General features: G+C 43.2%; 1 protein-coding gene across 10 annotated transcripts in view; it reads right to left on the bottom strand.

Moving 5' to 3' along the window:
* Nucleotides 1–20303, bottom strand: part of LDB2 (LIM domain binding 2) — a 375542-nt gene that overhangs the window by 59645 nt on the left and 295594 nt on the right. For all 10 annotated transcript variants that reach the window (XM_045998065.1, XM_045998063.1, XM_045998062.1 and 7 more), the window contains exon 5: nucleotides 17805–17888. In XM_045998065.1, coding sequence (XP_045854021.1) covers nucleotides 17805–17888 — 84 coding nt within the window. The remainder of the gene's footprint in view (nucleotides 1–17804; nucleotides 17889–20303) is intronic.

The raw sequence follows: 20303 nt of genomic DNA, 5'->3' as shown, positions 1-20303 counted from the left end.
ATATCTGTAAGAAAAGAATAGCAACCCAATAGAAAATGGATAAATTATGAGCAAATAATTCACAAGAAAGGAAATACAAATGGCTCTTAAGTAGATGAGGAGATAATAAATTCCTCTTGTAATAAGAAAAATGCATATTATAATGAAAATGAGGTTCATTTTTCACCTATAATACTGGAAAATAGGAGAAAAATTTGCTAGCTTCTAGTTGTTGAAAAGTGTGGAAATAGCCATTTTATATGTTGCTGGTGAGGCTGAAACCTGGTACAGTCTCTAAGTTGACCAGCTTGACAATATCCACCAAAATTACAATGTACATGGTTTTTGACTTGGCAATTTTATTTCCAGAAATTTGTCCTAAAAAATTCAGGTTTTTAGTAGCTCCTGTGAAAAACCACATGTAAAAAGATATTTTTACATCATTGTTAATAGCAGAAAAAGATTAAGCTAAAGTGTCTGTCAATAAAGCCCTTAGTAAAATAAAATATAGTCTATCTAGAGTGATAGACCTCCTTGGGATATATCTCTGCTGCTTTTATAAAGAATGCCACTGCTAAACACTTTGAACTGTATGTATCTTGTATTACCATTTGTGTGTGAGTATGTGCATGTATGGGGGCTAAAAGCAATACATGCTTGCATTTGTATAGAATGTCCCAGAAAGAAAAACCAGGAACCTGGAAATGTTGTGTACTTCTAGGAAAGGAAACTGAGAGGTTGGGGTGCGGTGTGAAGGCATACAGTTTTTGAGTTTTGCACTAGTATATGAGTACACTGTCTACTCAAAATATAAGTAAGTTTTAAAATGAGATTATCAAAGTTGGTTAAGTCACTTACAGTGCCTAGTACAAAGTCATGAGGCAATGAATGGCTGTTGTGTTTACAATTATGTGCTGAGTAGGAAGTGGATGATGATGGTGGAAAGTGGAAAAATCATAAAGCCAAATTATTCGTTCCCTTTGATATGGGGTCTTGTTTCGTAAATATTGGGACGACCTATATGAAATGGCCAATATTTGACGGTATTTGATTTGCAAAAAATAGCAATTTTGTGTTACTCAACCCCAAATTATTTTCTTCTGTCTAAACTAGAATCTGCTAGTAACTGGGATGGTGGCTGTTCGTTCGTTCAATTATTTCTGGCCACCTAAACCCACACGGCTTCCAGATTTGAAAAGCGAGAGTTAAGAGAGTGTGCTGAATGATGAGGATCCTGAACTGAATGAATCAATTTGGTTCCTGAGTTTTGGACAGTGAGTAGCTTGAATTTTCTAACAAAAGATATATTTAAAATTTTATTCAATACTCATTGATTTCTGAGTTAGGATAGCAGGAGTTTGGACACTGAGGCTTTGGTTAGTGAGTGAGGAGGAGTATCTGTTTTCACAGGAGAATCTTACAGCTTACAGGGCATTTTAAAAAAGTGGCCTCGGGGTGCCTGGGTGACTCAGTGGGTTAAGCCTCTGCCTTCAGCTCAGGTCATGATCCCAGGATCCTGGGATCGAGCCCCGCATCGGGCTCTCTGCTCAGCAGGGAGCCTTCTCCCCTCCACCCCCCGCCCTGCCGCCTGCATCTCTGCCTACTTGTGATCTCTGTCTGTCAAATAAATAAATAAAATCTTAAAAAAAAAAAAAAGTGGCCTCATGTGTTCTTTAGCTAGGGGAGGTAAGTGTTACCCACCCTTCACCCAATTTTACAGAAAAGGAACGGTTTCTGCTTTAACAGCAAACCAGAACAGATGTAACACATTTGGTGTCGAGGAAATTGACAAAGGACTAGACCCACTGCCAGGGCATGGCCGCTTTCAATATTCGGACTATATTTCTTGTTTTAAAGCAAGCTCTGGTCCTTCCCGCCTCCCAGCTGTTAGTGAAATACCCAACATCCTAAAGCTCAGAAGTTGAATATAAATGGTAGGGTTGCTATCAACTCACATATGTTTGTATATTCTGTTAATCAACATCATGAGAGCTTTCGATTTTCAATTTTTAAGCTTCCCACTCATGGTGCAACTGCTAAAAATATGATAGATGGCCACAAATTTCTTCTTTGGTAACGCACTGACAGAATCACAAGGGGGTGCTGGGAAAGGAAGGAAGAGAAATGACTTCATTGGTTGGTTCCTAAAGCTTCAGATACTTTTTCTAAGAAATCCACACTGAGGGGCGCCTGGGTGGCTCAGGGGGTTAAGCCACTGCCTTCGGCTCAGGTCATGATCTCAGGGTCCTGGGATCGAGTCCCGCATCGGGCTCTCTGCTCAGCAGCGAGCCTGCTTCCCTCTCTCTCTCTCTGCCTGCCTCTCTGTCTACTTGTGATCTCTCTCTGTCAAATAAATAAATAAAATCTTTAAAAAAAAAAAAAAAAGAAAAGAAATCCACACTGAGAGGTTTCTGGAGTTGAATTCTACTCTTAGGACAAAAATTTCCATGATGATTCTTGGCACTGTTGACCTAAAAAGCAGTAAGTCCCCTTCCTTATTTCACAAAGCTTGGGAAACAGGCAAAAAGAGAAGAGGGATAAATTAGTGGGCTTCTTGGAGAGACTTCTAGTCTTAGACTATGACTGGCCTATAAAAGATTTCAAGGATGGGGTGCCTGGGTGGCTCAGTCAATTAAGCATCCGCCTTTAGCCCAGGTCATGATCCCAGAATCCTGGGATCAAGGCCCACATTGGGCTTCCTGATCCTCGGGGAGTCTGCTTCACCCTCTCCCTCTGCCTACCACTTCCCCTGCTTGTGCTCTCTCTCTCTCTGTCAAATAAACAAATAAAATCTTTGAAAAAAAGATTTTAAGGATATCAGAGGCAATGTATGTGAGATTCTCATGAGCCCAGACTATTTAGTATCAATAGAGAAATTGATAGCTAGAGATCAGAGCAGACCCAGACATAAAGTAAGTGCTCAGTGAACATTTGTAAATTGAATGGATGTGAATGGGTCCTGCAAACAGAGTATAAGACAAAAAGAAAACCAGAAACCATCCTACACTAAAAGGTGGACAGACTTGGGTGAACCTATTGTTTTCAGTTTCTTCACTTCCAGCATGGGATTTATTAATATTTTACTTGTGGAATTTGCTAATGTTTTGCATTCCTTCTTTTTAAAATGCTTATATAGAAGTCCTTAGAAGTCATGCTTATATCCTTTGTCTTACACATTAGGCACACTTAATCAAATAACATGAATGACCCTCACCTAACTTTATAGACAAGGCTGTTTATGAATTGCAAAGAAGAACATCAAATCCTTAGAGGAAAGCACTACAGGTGTTCAGTCTGTGAGGTCAAGGATGGCTAACAGTCTTTCCATAAGCGTTCTCAAGTATTCCAAGGTTACGCTTGGGTCTGGGATTTTATAAATGGTTTCCTCAAAACCTTCAATTTGTCAAGGATTGCATCTGGAGCTGAGTTGACTTAAAATTATTGACTTTTCAGTCACTGAATATCAGGTCCTGTTGAAGACATCAAGGAAGAGAGACAAGGTTCCTGCTTTCAACATATATCCCAGTGGCCTGAATGAAAGGTCAGAAGGATAAACAGCAGAACAACAGAAAGGCAAACTGATGACTATGCAAGATAATTCACCAATGAAGATGCTACAGGAAAAAATAAGACAGATAATGAGGTGTGGTAGAAGGTAGCTGGGGGTGTCCAGGCCAGTTGAGATGAGCTGGCCAGGAAGGAACTCATGGAAAAGATGATGTGCCCCGAGACCTGAATAATGGTGAGGCAGCCAAGCAAAAATCTGGCCAGAGTATCTCAGGCAGTGGGAATGATGACGATGATAGAGCAGGTATTTACTAATCACTTACTATGTGCCAGCCTTTATTTTAAGCCCTTTACCAGTACAATTTCATTTAATTCCCTCAACAACTCATTGAGGTAAGGGACTACTGACAAGGAAATTGAGGCACTGAATGAGTAGACCATTGCCCAAGTTTCTAGAGCTAGAGAAATGATCTGATACAGAAGAACAGAGGCGCTGCCACAGAGAGAAACTTGGTATGCTGGAAAAGCAAAACAGCCTGGGGAACTGGACACTGCTACAGAATGAAGGTGGGGGCAGACAGGGGATTGGGATCCTATCCCATAAGGCGTTCTGGACAACCCAAGGTTTCTGGATTTTCACTGGATGGTTTTAAGCAGATGATTAAGATCCACTTCAGAGGAATGACATAACTTGATCTATGTCTTTAAAATAAATTTCAGGTACTGGGGATACTAGTCCAGGTGTTGGAGGGGTGAAAACCTAGTTGATGGGTAACAGCTTTGAGGTCTAGGATGTGGAAAAAGTCTGAGAGAAACACTGATATAAGACAATCGTGAAATGAGTTCAGTCCTGGCGTTGACCCCATTATGTGTAAGTGTCCCGAGTTCTCTATCCATTGCATCTGTTGACAATTGCTTGTTGACAATTTGGCAGAATAGCTTGGTCATCTTAGTGGAAATGACTGACCTCCTCCAGCTCTTCAACACAGCTCTCGTTAGGAGGTGACATTTCTGCAGCATGACAGAGTTGTGAGGGCATCAGGCCAACATGGGATCCAGCCCCAGTATGGCAAAAAACCCACTGAATGATGTTAGATGAGTCCCATAACCTTTCTGAGTCTCAGTTTCTACTTCTGTAAAATGAGGTCATTAATACCTGCATTCTGTTGTGAGGATTCAATAAAACCAAGTCTGTGTATTGCACATAGTAGGTACTCAACAACATCAGGTCAATGCCCTCAATATGGCAGACATTGCAAATTTTACTTGTTTTCTCTTAATTATGGTATGCATTTATAGCTATTCCCAAGCTCATTATGTAGATCAACACCAGAGACAGACCTCAACTCTTTCCCTCCCTTTTGTGTACTTATTACCTACCTCTGTGTTTCTTGAACTCTGCTAGGGACAGATGATGAGGTCAAACAATCTAATAATGGTCACCGTATTTAAATAATTTGAGTTTTCTATGTGCAGTAAGATGGTGCCTGTGCCAAGGTGGAGAGCAGTCCAAGACCAGACACAGAAAGCTTCTGGGCCTTCTTTCTTTCTTTCTTTTTCTTTTCTTTTCTTTTTTTTTTAATTTATTTGAGAAAGATACAGTGAGAGAGAGCATGAGTGAGGAGAAGGTGAGAGGGAGAAGCAGACTCCCCATGGAGTTGGGAGCCCAATGCGGGACTCGATTCCAGGACTCCGGGATCATGACCTGAGCTGAAGGCAGTCGCTTAACCACTGAGCCACCCAGGCACCCTGGGCCTTATTTCTAAGGAGTAAGACCTCGCAGCCCCTCTTCATATTTTAGGCTACTTCCCTACCTATGCTCTGAAATTCAAACAGTTCTCCCCGTGGCCCCTTCCCTGCATTTTCCCAACACGTTTTTTTTTTACCCATTCTACACAATTAGGAAGACTATTTCCCAGGAGAATTAACTATGGGTTCCATCTTGCACTTAACTGCAATCCCTCAGCTTTTCTTCCCCTGGACTGCCAATTTCCCACTTACCATCCTCTTGATTTTCGGTGTCTTGTTAAACAAAAATTTCTTTCTCTTTCTCTGTGTCTGAGACTGCAAAATTACTTTCTTTAATCCAAGCCCTATTTGTACTTTTAAGACCAAGAATTTTAGAAACATTCATGGCTCTGAAATTGTTTTCAGTTAGGATTGCTCTGCTAAAATATTGCTGTGTGTTGCATTTGTGTGTGTGTGTGTGTGTGTGTGTGTGTGTGTGCGTGTTCTTTTAATGTCTGAGAGCCATTTCCTCTGGCTTGACTTTAGAAATCACTGTTTTCTAGGCACTTGGATGTCTTTATGTTATGGTTATTTCATTTCCTTAAGAGTTAACTACTTTAATTCCCTTATCATACAGTCATATGTACTACTTTTCTATCTCCAAATGCAATTAAAAGTGCCCTTCGGGTGTTCCAAGTTTTAATCATTCTGTGTGTGAAGCATTCCCATGGCTCAGAAGCGCATTCTGTGCCTCCTCTCTGATGGAGCCTTTCTCTTAGGAGGAGGGGGAGGAGGAGGACTGGAAGAGACAGGATGAGGTGTGACAGCTTTGTTTCAGTTCAGATGCCAAATTCCTCACTTTTGAAAGCGTTGGCTCTCCTGCCTGGGCCAGGGCCAAGAAACCAGTTCTCACTAGCAGTGGCCACGGACAGTGGTCTAGGAGGACAAGCCAGACCTGAGCCTAGGAAAGCACTGTTGCCCCAGACTGGCTTTGTCACCTGAGGCAATGATTGATTTTTATCTGTAAAATGGGAATAATCACACCTATCTCATTGTTTTATTGAGAACATAAAGAAATTCCTCAAAGCTAATGGTATTATAATGCTAATTGTTATTCTGGATGGTCCTCAGAAAAACTGGAGCTCATCTTTGAATCGGTTTATGTCACAGTGCTCTCTATGCATGTGCTCACCAAACTGTGACATGTGTTTCTCCAGTCCTTGATTAGTGACCACCTGCCATCCAAGTTTGATAACACCTGAGCCTCTCTGTGTCCTAATCAGAGGGATGTGTCTGTGCACTTGGATGTCCTGGCAATATCAGATTGTTATAGTAGTTTAAAAGTTCTTCCTCTCATTTTTTGTACTTAATCATGGAGGGGGAACACTTTGCAAACCCGTCCTGAGCCATGGACCTCATCTTGAATAGCACACTTTAGGTTGTGAGCCTTTTCAGAATCTAAAATGTGTAATCACTGTGGGAAGTCCAGAAGGAAGATATGCTGGCATGGTTCCTACACCCTCCTCACCCCAAACTTCAGTGTTTAAAAAGGGCTTTTGCCAGTCTGTCTTAGTGCATGAACGGTGAATGGTCTGCCCTGATCCCAGCCTGTTCTGACCACCAATAACTATTTGGTTCATCTCAACTGCTGAGCAGGGATTCCCGTTCCATCCTTGGGCTTGGCTTGGCATTTGGTGGGAAATAGGATTGAACTGTCATCCCTTCTTATGTCATAAGACCAAGGAAAATAACGCAGCTGGTGGTCAAAGTCTTATAAAAATAAGAAACAAAAAAACCCTTGGCAGACATACCCTACAGCCCAGCAATTGCACTAACAGGTATTTACCCCAAAGATACAGATGTAGTGAAAAGAAGGGGCACATACACCCCAGTGTTCATAGCAGCAATGTCCACAGTCAAACTGTGGAAAGAGCTGAGATGCCCTTCAACATATGAATGGATAAAGATGTCGTCCATATATACAATGGAATATTACTCAGCCATCAGAAAGGATGAATACCTACAATTTGCATTGATGTGGATGAAACTGGAAGAGATTACGCTAAGTGAAATAAGTTAAGCAGGGAAAGACAATTATCATATAGTTTCATTCATATGTGTAGCATCAGGAATAGCATGGAGGACCACAGGGGAAGGGAGGGAAAATGGAATGGGAAGAAACCAGAGATGGAATCAAACCATGAGAGACTCTGGACTCCAGGAACAAAACCGAGGGTTACAGAAGGAAGAGGGGTGGGGAGATGGGGTAACTGGGTGATGAGAATTAAGCAGAACATGTGTTGTGATGAGCATTGGGTGTTATATACAACTAATGAATCGTTGAACATTACGTCAAAAACTAATGATGTACTATATGCTGGCTAACTGAACATAAAAAAAGAAGAAAAAATCCTTGGCAGGATTCCAAATGTTAACTCCGCCACATTCATTCACTCTCCTAGAGGCCACTACATGTCATTCTGTTGGGGCTTATTATCCAAAGCCAACCACCCAATTTTTCCAGGCATTGGACTCTACTCCTTTGCTACCAGTAAAGGTTACATGTAGAGACCAATGTTCTTACAGTACAGTAATAACAATGAAAGTCTTCCTTCACTTGGGAAATTAGAGGTATGGGGTCAAAAACATTACTGTGAACCCCAGCTGCCTTCACACCCAGCTGATGATAACTTCTTATTTGAAGGCTTGGACTTATTCAACAATACCAACCAGAAGATTATAAGCAGTATTGAAAATGCCTTGTGATAATGATTACACCCTTGTAATCACCTTTATACTGGGAAGAGGGTGCCAATAATATAGCAGGTGTCTCAGATTCCCTTTTGCCTCCTTCCTTGGCAGGTATTAATCAATTGTTTCTCTGTTTTCTGATCCATCACATGGCTTCAGAATATCAGTGTAGAATTCAGGCCATGACCAACACACAGGAGATGATAAATGGGATGAGCCTCCCTTGGCTTTCTGGCGTTGTAATTTAGAGTTAAATGTGCTTTTCACGTGTATTATCATTTCAACCCTCACCTCTGATGATTCACTACGTACATAATCAGAAAACTGGGACTTCAAAGAATTAAGGCAACTGGTGAATATCATACAAGATGCAAGAGGTGAAAATGAAAGTTGAACCCTGACCCACTGACCTCAGACAGCAAAAGAAGGGACTGGTACTTATTATGCTCCATCTGAGTGCCAGGCTTTTATAAGCCATAACTTGTCTAATCTTATAATTCGTGCCATCCTGTGAGACATTCTTTCTGATTTCCAGATAAGGAAGTGGAGTTCAGAGAACTGGAACAACTTGTTCAAGGCCTTTACAGATAGTAAGAGGATGAAGATTTGAACCCACATTTCTCTGAATCCAAAGCACATGTATTTTTCTTAGCACACGGACTCCACAGTCCAACCTCTGCTTGTAGAAAGCACCACCCAGAGCAGGACATGGCAAAGGTGTTTGGAGGAATGGTATTAATGACAGTGGCAACTTGAACATGATTTCAGTGCTCGGCATTTAGAGAAATGATTAAATAAACACTCTGCTAGCACCACACTGGAATATTTGCCACTGTTATAAACGGATAATATGATGACTATGTAGAAACATGCAGAAGTGTTTACCAAATAACATTAAGAAATCATATGTATACTGATTACATTTATGCAGAAATTATGCATGTGAATGGATAAACAGTAAGAGCAAACACAAAGAAAGTATCTTTTGGCTGGAATATAGGATAATAAGATGTTTTAAAGTCACGTTAAGCATAATGTAGAAAAAAAAAGTTTATGGATCTCAACATCGAGAAAATCTGGCCAAAGAAAATAGACAAAAATAATCGCCCATGAGGGAATTTGTCTCCAAGATTTGAAAGAACACATTTCCAAAATAATGAAAAGGGCATAATGGCATTTAGAGTAAAAATTAAATACTGATTCAGAGCAAGTGGAAGTAGTGTTATTAGAATAAAAATTTCACAGCAGGAACTATGAGAATTTCAAGGGGAATTTTGCACACTAGAGAGATTTAGAGGCCCTGTGACATGTTTTCCTTTCAGTTCCTCGATGTATCCAAATTTTCTGCTCTTTCCTTGTGAGGTTCTAGGTAGTGATGTCGAAAATCAATCACCCACATTTTTCCCCCTTGGGCAAGTGAATTCATCTGAATTCTATTATGTTTTGGGGGGCATTGGAGGGGAGAGGATGTCATTTAAAAATCTAGTTTCCATTTACCAAACTCCCCTCTAGCAACCATCCATTCTGGAGACATTGACCGGGTACTGATCGCAATCTAGAGCTTGTGAGGCTCTAGAAGCACAAGGCAATCAATCAGTCTTCAGGTTGCTGTGTGTCCGTTGAAGGAGACAGGTGAGTGGAATGATAGTTCTTACACAGGACCTACCAAGACCTAAGCAAGAGACCATGTGCACAGAGCTCCAAGAATAGTGGAGAGGAGCAGCTGCCCTGGTAAAGAGGCAGAGAGTCTCAGAGGAGGTGAGGGACAACTGAGTCCTGAAGGATGAGAAGGAGGTGGTCTGGTAATCCTGGATGGGCAGAAGAGGGTAAGAACAGTGTCCCAGACAGTGAGTGAAATAAAGTCCTATGGTACTAGTGCATGGAGGCAACAGACACACAGCATAGACACACAGACTCACCGGAGCTGCAGTGGTTTGTGGGGATACAGGATGACACGTGAGATGGGGAAGGAATGTGGAATGAGGCTGGGAAGAAGCAGGGACCTAAAAGTGGAGGGCCTTGCATGCCAAGGTCAGACAACGTGGTGAAGCAGACCCATCTGCTAGTGCACTGGTAACTGCAAACAGGCCAATTTAAATCATATGCTGAGAACAAGGAGGAAGGGTATCCTCAAGGATATTGGGAGAGGAGGGAATTCTGGGATGCCCAGGTCCCCAGCTGAGGAGCCAGCATGAACTGTAAATAGACCTACTTGTTCCAGTATCTTTAGCTCCTTGGGAAAAGGGTTATACCTTATCCATTCTTGTCAACACCCACCCCCATCCCCTTTTGTGCCTGGTATATAATAGATGTCACCAAAATATCTCTTGGTTTAGATGACTGACTTAAAACTTAAAAACAAAACCAGAGTACCTTAAAGACTCAAGGAGGGAGACAACTGTAAAATCGATGTCTCCCTGCAGCGTGTTAAGCATGCAAGGACCATTCCCTCTATTGTTGATAGGAGATAAATGAAAACAGCTCTTTCCACTCCTGGCATCCTGGAAGTTTGCATGCTGCAGGTATTCTTTAAATGCTTAAAGCATGGGGCACGTGGGTTAAATGTCTGCCTTCAACTCAGGTCATGATCCCAGGTTCTTGTGACTGAGCCCCAAATCCTGCTTCTTTTTCTTCCTCTACCCCTCCCCCTGCTTGTGCTCCCTCTCTCTCAAATAAATAAAATCTTAAGAAAAGAAAAGAAAAGGAGTGCAACTCTTGATTTTGACTCAGATCATGATCTCAGGGTCATGAGATCAAGCCTGGCTTCAGGCTCCACACTCAGCATGGAGTCTACTTGACATTCTCTCTCTCCTTCTGCCCCTCCCCCTGCCTGGGTGTATGCACTCTCTCTTCCTCTCCTCAAATAAATAAATAAATAAATCTTAAAGCAAATTAAAAAATAAAAATAAATGCTTCAGGACATGGTTTCTGCCTACCCCCATTCTTTTTGTGGAATAGGAAATGAAATCAACATCAATTATTTCTCTTTCAATTTGAAAATTGAATTCGTTACAGCTATTTAAAAATAGAAAACAGTTACTGCATACAGTAAACATTCCCATGCAAGAAGTGCTTATAAGAAATTTGAAATGATGGCAATTTCCAACCCTGAGTGAGAAAGGGCTTTCATTCTGATGAAATAAAAGGCAAGAATCAGGAAGAAGGACCAGACTACTGGGTGTGTTGTCCCCAGGGGCTCTTCTCAGAAGCTCTGTGCAGGAGGCTCCAATGAATGACTCAACTTCCCGTGATCCTCACGAAAGCACTTGACAAATGAGAGTTGGGACCTCCACATGCCTCCATCTCACTAGAAGCCAGAGGAGGGTATAATACTCCATTTTCCAGACAGGGGAGACTGAGGCTCAGAGTGGTCAAGTAACTTTTCCAGGATCACACAGCTAGCAAGTGGCTGAGTTCAAATACATAATCCTGTCTGTTTGGCCCCCAAACCCAAGTGTCAGCATGAGGTATTTCCCTGACTATGTTGTGTTCTTATTGGAACAAGAAGACTCACTCTAGAACCATGCCACTCAGCTCAGCTATACATTTTGGGCCATAACACCTACTTTGTGTGGGTACCTAAAGCAAACTTAAAATTTACATTCCAGCCAAGGACACTGCCTAGAGTTCCCCAGACTCACCAGCTTTCTCCATCCGTCTCTGTTACCAACTGTGGTGGACCCTCCATCTAGTCTACCTGGGACCATCTACTCGTCATTCAGAATCAATACATCTCCCCGTTGAAGGCTTTGAGCTACCATATCTACCCTCTAACAACCTCTCCCCTTTTTGTGCTTGGACTCAGGCTGTGAGATCAAATCCCTACTCTGCCACTTACTAGCTCTGTGACTTTAAAAAGCTACTTCTCTGTGTCTCAGTTTCCTCCCCTGAAAAATAGGACTAAAAAGAGTTTCTGGAACCCTCTTATACTGTTGGTGGGAATGCAAGTTGGTCCAGCCACTTTGGAAAACTGTGTGGAGATTCCTTAAGAAATTACAGAGTTACCCTATGACCCTGCAATTGCACTACTTGTTATTTACCCCAAAGATACAGATGTAGTGAAAAGAAGGGCCATCTATACCCCAATGTTCGTAGCAGCAATGGCCACAGTCGCCAAACTGTGGAAAGAACCAGATGACCTTCAACGGATGAATGGATAAAGAAGGAATGGTCCATATATACTATGGAGTATTATACCTCCATCAGAAATGATGAATACCCAACTTTTGTATCAACATGGATTGGACTGGAAGAGATTATGCTGAGTGAAATAAGCCAAGCAGAGAGAGTCAATTATATAGTTTCATTTACTTGTGGAGCATAAGGAATAACATGGAGGACATGGGGAGATGGAGAGGAGAAGTGAGTTGGGGGAAATTGGAGGGGGAGACGAACCATGAGAGACTGTGCACTCTGAGAAACAAACTGAGGGTTTGTTTGGGAGGTTGGGTGAGCCTGGTGGTGGGTATTATCTGGAACATTGAAAAGAAATAAAAAAATTTTTTTAATTAAAAAAAGAGTCTCTGGTTCATAAGGTTGTTGTGCGCATCACAAAAAAAAAAAAAAAAAAAAAAGCCTTCCTGCCAAGTACCTAGCAACAGTACCTGGTACCTAGTAAGTGCTCAATAAATGTTAGTGACTACATTGATCACTGTACCCGGGACAGACTTCTCAACCAGCACAAATTTGGTTTTCTTTGGTACCTGATGTACAGTGATGTCCTTGAAAGTTTTGGAGACCTGGCACAAAGAAGGTGTCTAATAGATGCTTTCAGAGTGAACAATGAATAGTGAACAATGAAGAGTGGATCTGGTGGGAGCGACAAGGTTGCACAACCAGATTTCATTGACTTAGATGTCCTGATACTATCAAGTCGCACCCTGCCTTCCTGTGGTGGCTGGACCGGATCTTTTTCTAAAATGCCAGGGCACAACAGGACTTGCTGCTTTCCAGCAAACATGCCAAAGGATGTGTTCCCGAATTCCTAGCTCCTTGTCCCCATTCCCAGGTCTCTAGTTTCCTCCCTAGAATGCACTGACTGAAGGGTGCCATCACCCTATCCTGGGAAACAACCTTCCTCCCTAGGAGTCGGTGGACACGTTTTGTGAAATGTCTCACCCAGTTTCCGGGAGGGCCTGATAGCCACAAGACAATGACCCCCTCCCCCAGCAGGCCTGTCCCCAGCCCCAGCTTGGACAACTACCACGGGGACACTCAACCAGCCAGCCCTGGTCTGCCAGAGGTCCATGAGGCAGGAAGTGGGACCACACCTCATCAGAGCCCCATCCCTGCTCGGCGACAGCCAGCTGCTGCTCCACTGGGACCAAAGAGCCAGCCGCCGCCACACCTCTCAGCACAGAGCACCTCCAGCCTTATTATGCTGGGAGGAGACAGGAGGCAATGGCAGGCAATTTGACAACTCAAATCAAATGACAGCATCTGTTCTGTTGTCACTTCCAAAGCATCAGGTCACCAGAGTCCCTTCCAAAGTGCTGCCAGGCGAACGTCCGAGTACGGAGCCATCACCGGCATTCGCAAGCTCCGAAGGCATCCATCGTGTTTCACTTGCTCCTTCCTCAAGCGAGGAGCCACCCCCGTGAGCTCTGCAGAGCTCCCGACTGCAGACCTCCGCTAGAAGGATTTGGAATTTCACGGTAGCGGGAGAACTTGTTTGGGCGAAGCTAGATGACTGAAATTGCTTACTTTCTGTACTGCTTAACTTTGTTACATGAAAGACACAGCATATTGAAATTTCAGATGTGGAGCATTTAAAATCTCTAGCCCTCCTTTCCAAAGCAGGATGCATTGATTTAAAGAAAACTCTTCCGCTATTTAGAAGGCCTTGGATTAATATTTGTCAACACATGTGTCTGACCTCTTTTTCTGATCTGGGCATAGTTTTGAAGCTCCTCGTTAACTATTTAAACGATACCTCAAATAACCCGCTGAGGCTGGAGGCAAAGGCCTGGCTCCTCAGAGGGATGGAAAAGTTCCAGGTTTTTGTTTCGTTTTGTTTAAGATTTTATTTATTTATTTGAGAGAGAGGTAGAATGAGACAGAGAGAGAACATAAGGAGGGAGGATCAGAGGGAGAAGCAGGCTCCCGGCTAAGCAGGGAGCCTGATGCAGGGCTCAATTCCAGGACTCAAAGATCGTGACCTGAGCCAAAGGCAGTCACCTAACCAACTCAGCCACCCAGGCACCCAGCTCCAGATTTTATTATTTTTTTTCTTAAAGATTTTATTTATTTATTTGACAGAGAGAGATCACAAGTAGGCAGAGAGGCAAGCAGAGAGAGAGGAGGGGAAACAGGCTCCCCGCTGAGCAGAGAGCCCGACATGGGGCTCGATCCCAGGACCCTGGGATCACGACTCAAGCCGAAGGCAGAGACTTTAACCCACTGAGCCACCCAGGCGCCCCCCCAGCTCCAGATTTTAAAGCAGTTTTATAAATGAATGCACTGGGCGATTGCTCAGCTGTCTTATGAATATCGATTGGTAAGAGCACTAAGGAAATCTTTGATCCCAGTTCTAATCTAAAAAAACTTTGTTTTTCATTCTTAGTAACCACTAACCAGGCCAGTTCTCATCATGGAAATGCCCATGTGTATGGTTTTGGGAACTGAGTGTGAGGCTCTGTTCAGCCTTGACTTGCCAAGTGGCTCACAACTACCCATAGTTATTTCTAGGAGGGGTGCCTTCTATCCAGAGACCAGGGGACGCCTCCTGGCCTCCCACAGAGCCCTGTAGGCCCTTCCTTGTCACCACATCTCACTGGAACTGTGGCTGACCACACTTCGCTGGCCTCCCCCAGCCCTGGAAAGGGCCACATCTTCTCCACGATGAAGGTCCCACACCTGGCACAAGGTCAGGAAGACAGAGTGGGCTCGATGAAAGAGTCCTGATGAATAAGTGATGGAGGCAGTGAAGAAAGGAAGGAATGGAACCAGGAAGGGCAAGCAGCTGCTGAGGCAGGATACATGAGCAGAGGAAGTAAAAGGGTGTTGAGTGGACCCAGAGCAAGAGAAGAGGGCCAGATGCCATGTTGCTCTCCATGGTTCCAGTATGAACAACAATGATGGACACATAGTGGGTGCTCAATCAGTCATGCCAGTGAACACTAACTGGGTGCTTTCTGTCCGCAGACCTTGTGCTAAGCTGTTTACATGTATTGTCCCACTCAATTTGCACATGAAACACTACAGGGAGCTGTCATTAGTTTGGCAAAATGGATTAAGGCCCCAGTGAGAGATGATGCAGACTCCCCTGTCAAGGCAGGAGACATAGTCCAATTTCTGTCAATATCATTGTTCTCCCTTCCTCCTAGAAAGGTAGCAGATATCTTCATGAAGCTCATGGATTCTAGAGCCACACTGCCCGAGTTCAAGTCCCAGCCCAGCCATTCCGTGGTAGAAGGCTGGGTGACTGAGTTTACTTACTTGCACTCTCTATGCCCGGTTCTCTCACACAAATGGTGCTATTGCACAGGGGCCATTGTGAAGGCTAATGAAGTCAGGACATGCATAAGAGCTACATTTAAGTGGTAGCCTTTGAAACACGATTCCATATTGCGCAAACCCACACATGTCTTCCTCCTGTTGCTGTTTGGAGAGGGAGTTTGTGCCAATCCCTGCCTCTTCCCCCTCTTTGCAAGTATGATCTTCTCAGTTTTTGTGGGTTAAAAGCAGAAAATTTTAGAACGTGGGAGCCAGGTGGGCCTTGTTGACCCCAAGGTAAAAGTCATCATTTAACTGACGATGATAAGAAGAAGAGCTAGGGAAAGGGGAGGAAGGAAATTTAGCCTTTATTGATCTGTGTTAAATGCAGCTAAAAGATATAATCGTGAATCTGTCCAGATTTCACCAGAGGGTGAGTGACCAAGTCTAGGGTAGAATCCAAAGTTCCAGATTCCAATGTGGGGTCAGCTGAGGACACACAGTATGAAACATCTTTATCTGCCTGAAGAGAGGCATCTTCAGATGGTTTAAAAGAACCACTCACAGTCTCTAACAAGATGAAATGCCTAGCAGTGGAGGGCAGCCTTCTGAATTTCTGTGGCTAGAGCATGCCACAGACCTCCACTTTCCCAGGCCTCGCTACCCACTCCCACTACACCAATGGTGCCATGGGGGCCCCTCTAAAGGTAGAACCTGGGCGTATGGAAGAACCTAGCTCTAACTACCCTGCCTGTCTACCCACCCTCCTGGGCAGTCTCTGGTTTCCCTCTGAGTGGGAACCATAGGACCATTACTAGAGAGCAACCTGGTTCAGGGCTGCCAAAATGGGGGCGGTGATGGGGCAAAGTAGAGGGTGGCAGGAGCAAAGCTGACTTCAGCTCTTGCTGTGCCTGTATTTGGACGTAGGGCATCTAGGCTGGATAGGAAACAGCTTTTTTCCCTCTTCTCAGGAGGGGGATACTACCATGCTCATATTTAATCTTTTCAGAAGCTCCTGGCCTGGTAGCCCAGCCAGCCAGCTGTCCCAAGACCTGGTTCATAAGTTACTTCCCCTCCCGCCTCTCCTGGCTTCTCACTCCATGTCCCAGCATCATTCACCGGCTTGGAATTCCATCTCGTAATCCAGGCCCCTTCTTTTCCCTCTAATGTGAATGTCCTTTCTGGCTTTACCTTTATTCATTCTTTCACACTCAAGTTAGGCATAATGTCTTCCATAAAGCTTCTCTGGTGTATTCTTCCGAGAGGTCTCCATTCTGTACTCCTATAATTCCACTTGAAAATTTCAACCAGGATTATATACCATTTTGTTTATAATGTTCTCTGTATGGGTCTGGCCCTCATAGGAGTGGGTTTCTTGATGGCAGATACCATGACTTTTGTCTTTGAATCTCCATTCTCTAGCCTAGGACGTGGCACATTGCCATGAGTGCGTTACTTAGAAGACTTTGTTCAAATCATTCTTAATTCACTAAAGAGAAAGTCCAGCCAAAGTACTTCAGCATTTAGACATACACAAAATGACTGGTTACAGAGCGTTAGGAACACAAAGCAAAATTCACAGACCGACACAGCGCTTAGGGATCAAGAAACAAGAGCATAAACTCCATGATAGGTAGGGGGCTGGAGAAGTGGCAGCACAAGGACAAAGAGGGAGCTTTGGAGAGGCAAAGGAATGTGGAGCGCACCCACTGACTTCTTGTACAGTCTGGAGGACAATGCTTGCTTTATGAAGGAAACCATATCCTCTACCTGCAACATGATGACTGCAATTCTACACCACAAACCGGAGTGACAGGTGTTTCTGTTTTAGACCAAATACAGAAGCCATAGTTACTATGTAGGCAGAGAATTTTGCCTAACTCTTAATTTTTAAAGATCAAAACTGACTTTATATCCAACCCAGAAAATCTGTTCCATGTTACAAAGAGAGTCCCTTAGAAGACTTAGAAATATCTGTGTTCCACCATTGAGCTGAACTTCAGGGGACACTCTCTGGAGGGCACACTGAGTCTACTCAAGGACACTCCCTGGGTGGAGACACAGAAGCAGTGAACACAATCGTACATCAGAAACTTGAGACAACCAAGAGGGGCAGAGTGCCAAAACATTGTATGAGCAGACATCGCTGGCCTTTGAATAATTAACTCCAAGAGTCATACAAACAGAGAGAGGAAATTCAACTTTGACGAAGTCTAGGTTTCCTGCTTTGTTAATTAAACCCCGTCCTCCATTGAAAACACACACACAAACACACACACACTGTGGTGTAAGACACATGTATTGTGCTCTATTACCTCATTTTTACTTCTTGGTTCAAGATACATATAAACCTCTAAAGCACTTTTCAAATTCACCAGGAAATGTAATCATCCCATTGGTCTTACCCTGAGGTAGTTGAGGGTGAAATTTGTTAGTCCCATCCTAGTGATGTTTTTGGACAGCTGATCCAGGACCTGAGGATCTTGTGCCTAAACAAGAAAAAAACATATATTTTATCTCTGTAAGATGGTGCCAAGAAAGTCTCAAGCTGGGCTACAGTTGCTAAAGAATGCAATCTCAACACTGTCAGTTTGTCTCAGAGGGGAGGTTGCTGGAGATAATTTAATTTACATTTTGAAGACGCTTGCATATAATGGCTCAAGGACATTTTTGGATCAATGATGCAAGATCGGTTGCCAGGTAGAGCCAAAATGAATCAGGCATGCTTTTAGTCCTTGGGAGAAACCACCTTACTTCCTCTGTGAGAGGCCTCCATGTCTTCAGAAGGAGGGTTATTAAGCTCTGTCAGGACACTGCCAAGTCTCTAGCACTCAGCAGAGAAGGCAGGATCCATCTCTGGATTTGGTAGAGCCAGGCTTTAGGACTGGCCTTTGTTTTCAGTTGTGATAGTGTTGTGTTTGACAGCTTGGAGTCCAAGACTATATCTATATCCGAAAACTTTACCACTTGTATGAAATTTTATATGTATATTTAAAATTTCATATATATATGTACATATACATATATATGTGTGTGTGTATGTGTGTGTGTGTGTGTGTGTGTGTATATATATGTATATATATATATAAGAATTCTAAATTTCTTCCCCATTAAGCTGTGTCTGAAATAGATGGTCTCAACAATTTTCATCCTATAGTACTGCAAGGGTAAGCAACACCTTTTCCAAAATATCTGCCACATTTAAAAGAGGGATGTAATGTTCCATGGATAACCCCAAATGTTCCATGGGCTACCCCAAATGTTCTGGTGGGCTACAAAAAAAATGAAATTTCTTTCTGGGTTTCATGTGAGATTAGTCTCTTGGTTGACACTCTTCTTTCTATTTGTCTTTCCTTCGTCACTGGCAGACAAAAACTAGAGCTAAACAGAGAGAGACTCAATAAATATCCTTTTGTCTTCATGCCTGTAGTCATGAGACTACACAAGTTCCTCTAACACTTTAATTCATTCTTTCCTGTACTTAGTTTTTCTCATAGTCATGCAACCAGTTGGCTTTGTGCATTTCAACAAAAACCAGAAAGTCAGAGAAAAGAGACTTCTCACATCAGTTTCTGAGAAGGGGGTTCTCTGTGGACACAGAGCCAGTATTTATGGAAGCCCTTCCATGTGCCAGAAAGAGCTGGTTCTATAGATAGTCATCAGGTAGTTGTCACAAACATCATACGCATAAAATTTGCAGACAGAAGACAGGATATAATAATAAATGAAAGGAAGGATATTACTGGTGCCAAAGCTGCTAAAAGCCAGTCACCACTACTTGAAGAGGACCTACTATGTGCCAGGCACTGTTTTCTGTTCTTTATGTGCATTAACTCTTAATCTTCAAACCAGTCCTCTGAGGCAGACTCTATTACTATACCCATTTTATAGATGAAGAACTGGAAGCACAGAGATGCCATGTCACTTGCCCAAGGTCACAGGAAGAGGAATACGCACATATGGGATCTCATTCTAGGGTCCAGGCTCCCGGCCACTACCTTCTGCTGCCTTTTGGTCTCTTTTGAGAACACTCAGAGTGACTCCTCTGGGCTCCTTCAATGGGATTAGAGGATGTGTACTGGGCTTTCAAAATGGAGAAGAACTTGAGGGTATGAATAGGCAGAAAGATTGGAGCAGGGGAGTGGGGTGCCACAGCAGGAAGCACAAGGTCAATGGGAAGGGGAGAGATTGGGTTTAACCAATCGGGAAGAGAGGGTCGAGGAAAAAATCTGGGGAGACAAAGTGGAATTGGATAGTCTGGAAACAGATGGCTCATCAGCCTGGGTTTTGGAGTCTGTACCAGCTGAGTTGAAATCTTGATCTGCCACTTTCATGCTGAGAAACATGGAGCAACATATCAAGCCCGAGTCTTGGTTTTCTCACTTCTAAAGCAGGGATAATGATTCTACACCTCTCTGGGTTACTGGGAGGGTTAAATAGAATATGTACATATGCTTAGCACAAGACCTGGCATAGCAAACACCTAGTAAATACTAGCTACTCTTATTGTAGTCTCTTTTGATTGTACAGGGTCTTAAAAATCAGGCTCATTAAGTCTGATTTTGCTCCAAAGCTTTTTCACAGAAACTGCTGCATCATGCATTATGGAAGAGGGATTTATTTAAGTCAATGCCTTTGACGCCTTCTTCAGGGACTGCACTCAGCTAGTTCTCACCAAGTCTTACCTCTGAAACATATCTCCAGATTGGCATCAGATTTGGCCAGGCACCTAGTTGGTGCTCAATAAATGTGACGTGATTTGTGGTCAAGTGAAACAGAGCAAACCCCAGACTGCTCGCTTCATCCCAAAACTATGGTTAGAAATGCTGTACGCACAGATCTGAGCTACCTGAGCCCCACTTCTTGTCAGATGGTTCAAATCAAAACTGGAAACTTGTTTTCCC

Source organism: Meles meles, chromosome 2 (assembly GCF_922984935.1).
Source record: "Meles meles chromosome 2, mMelMel3.1 paternal haplotype, whole genome shotgun sequence".
NCBI lineage: Eukaryota > Metazoa > Chordata > Mammalia > Carnivora > Mustelidae > Meles > Meles meles.
Note: the sequence above shows the minus strand (reverse complement) of the source record. Positions and strands in the feature narration are given on the sequence as shown.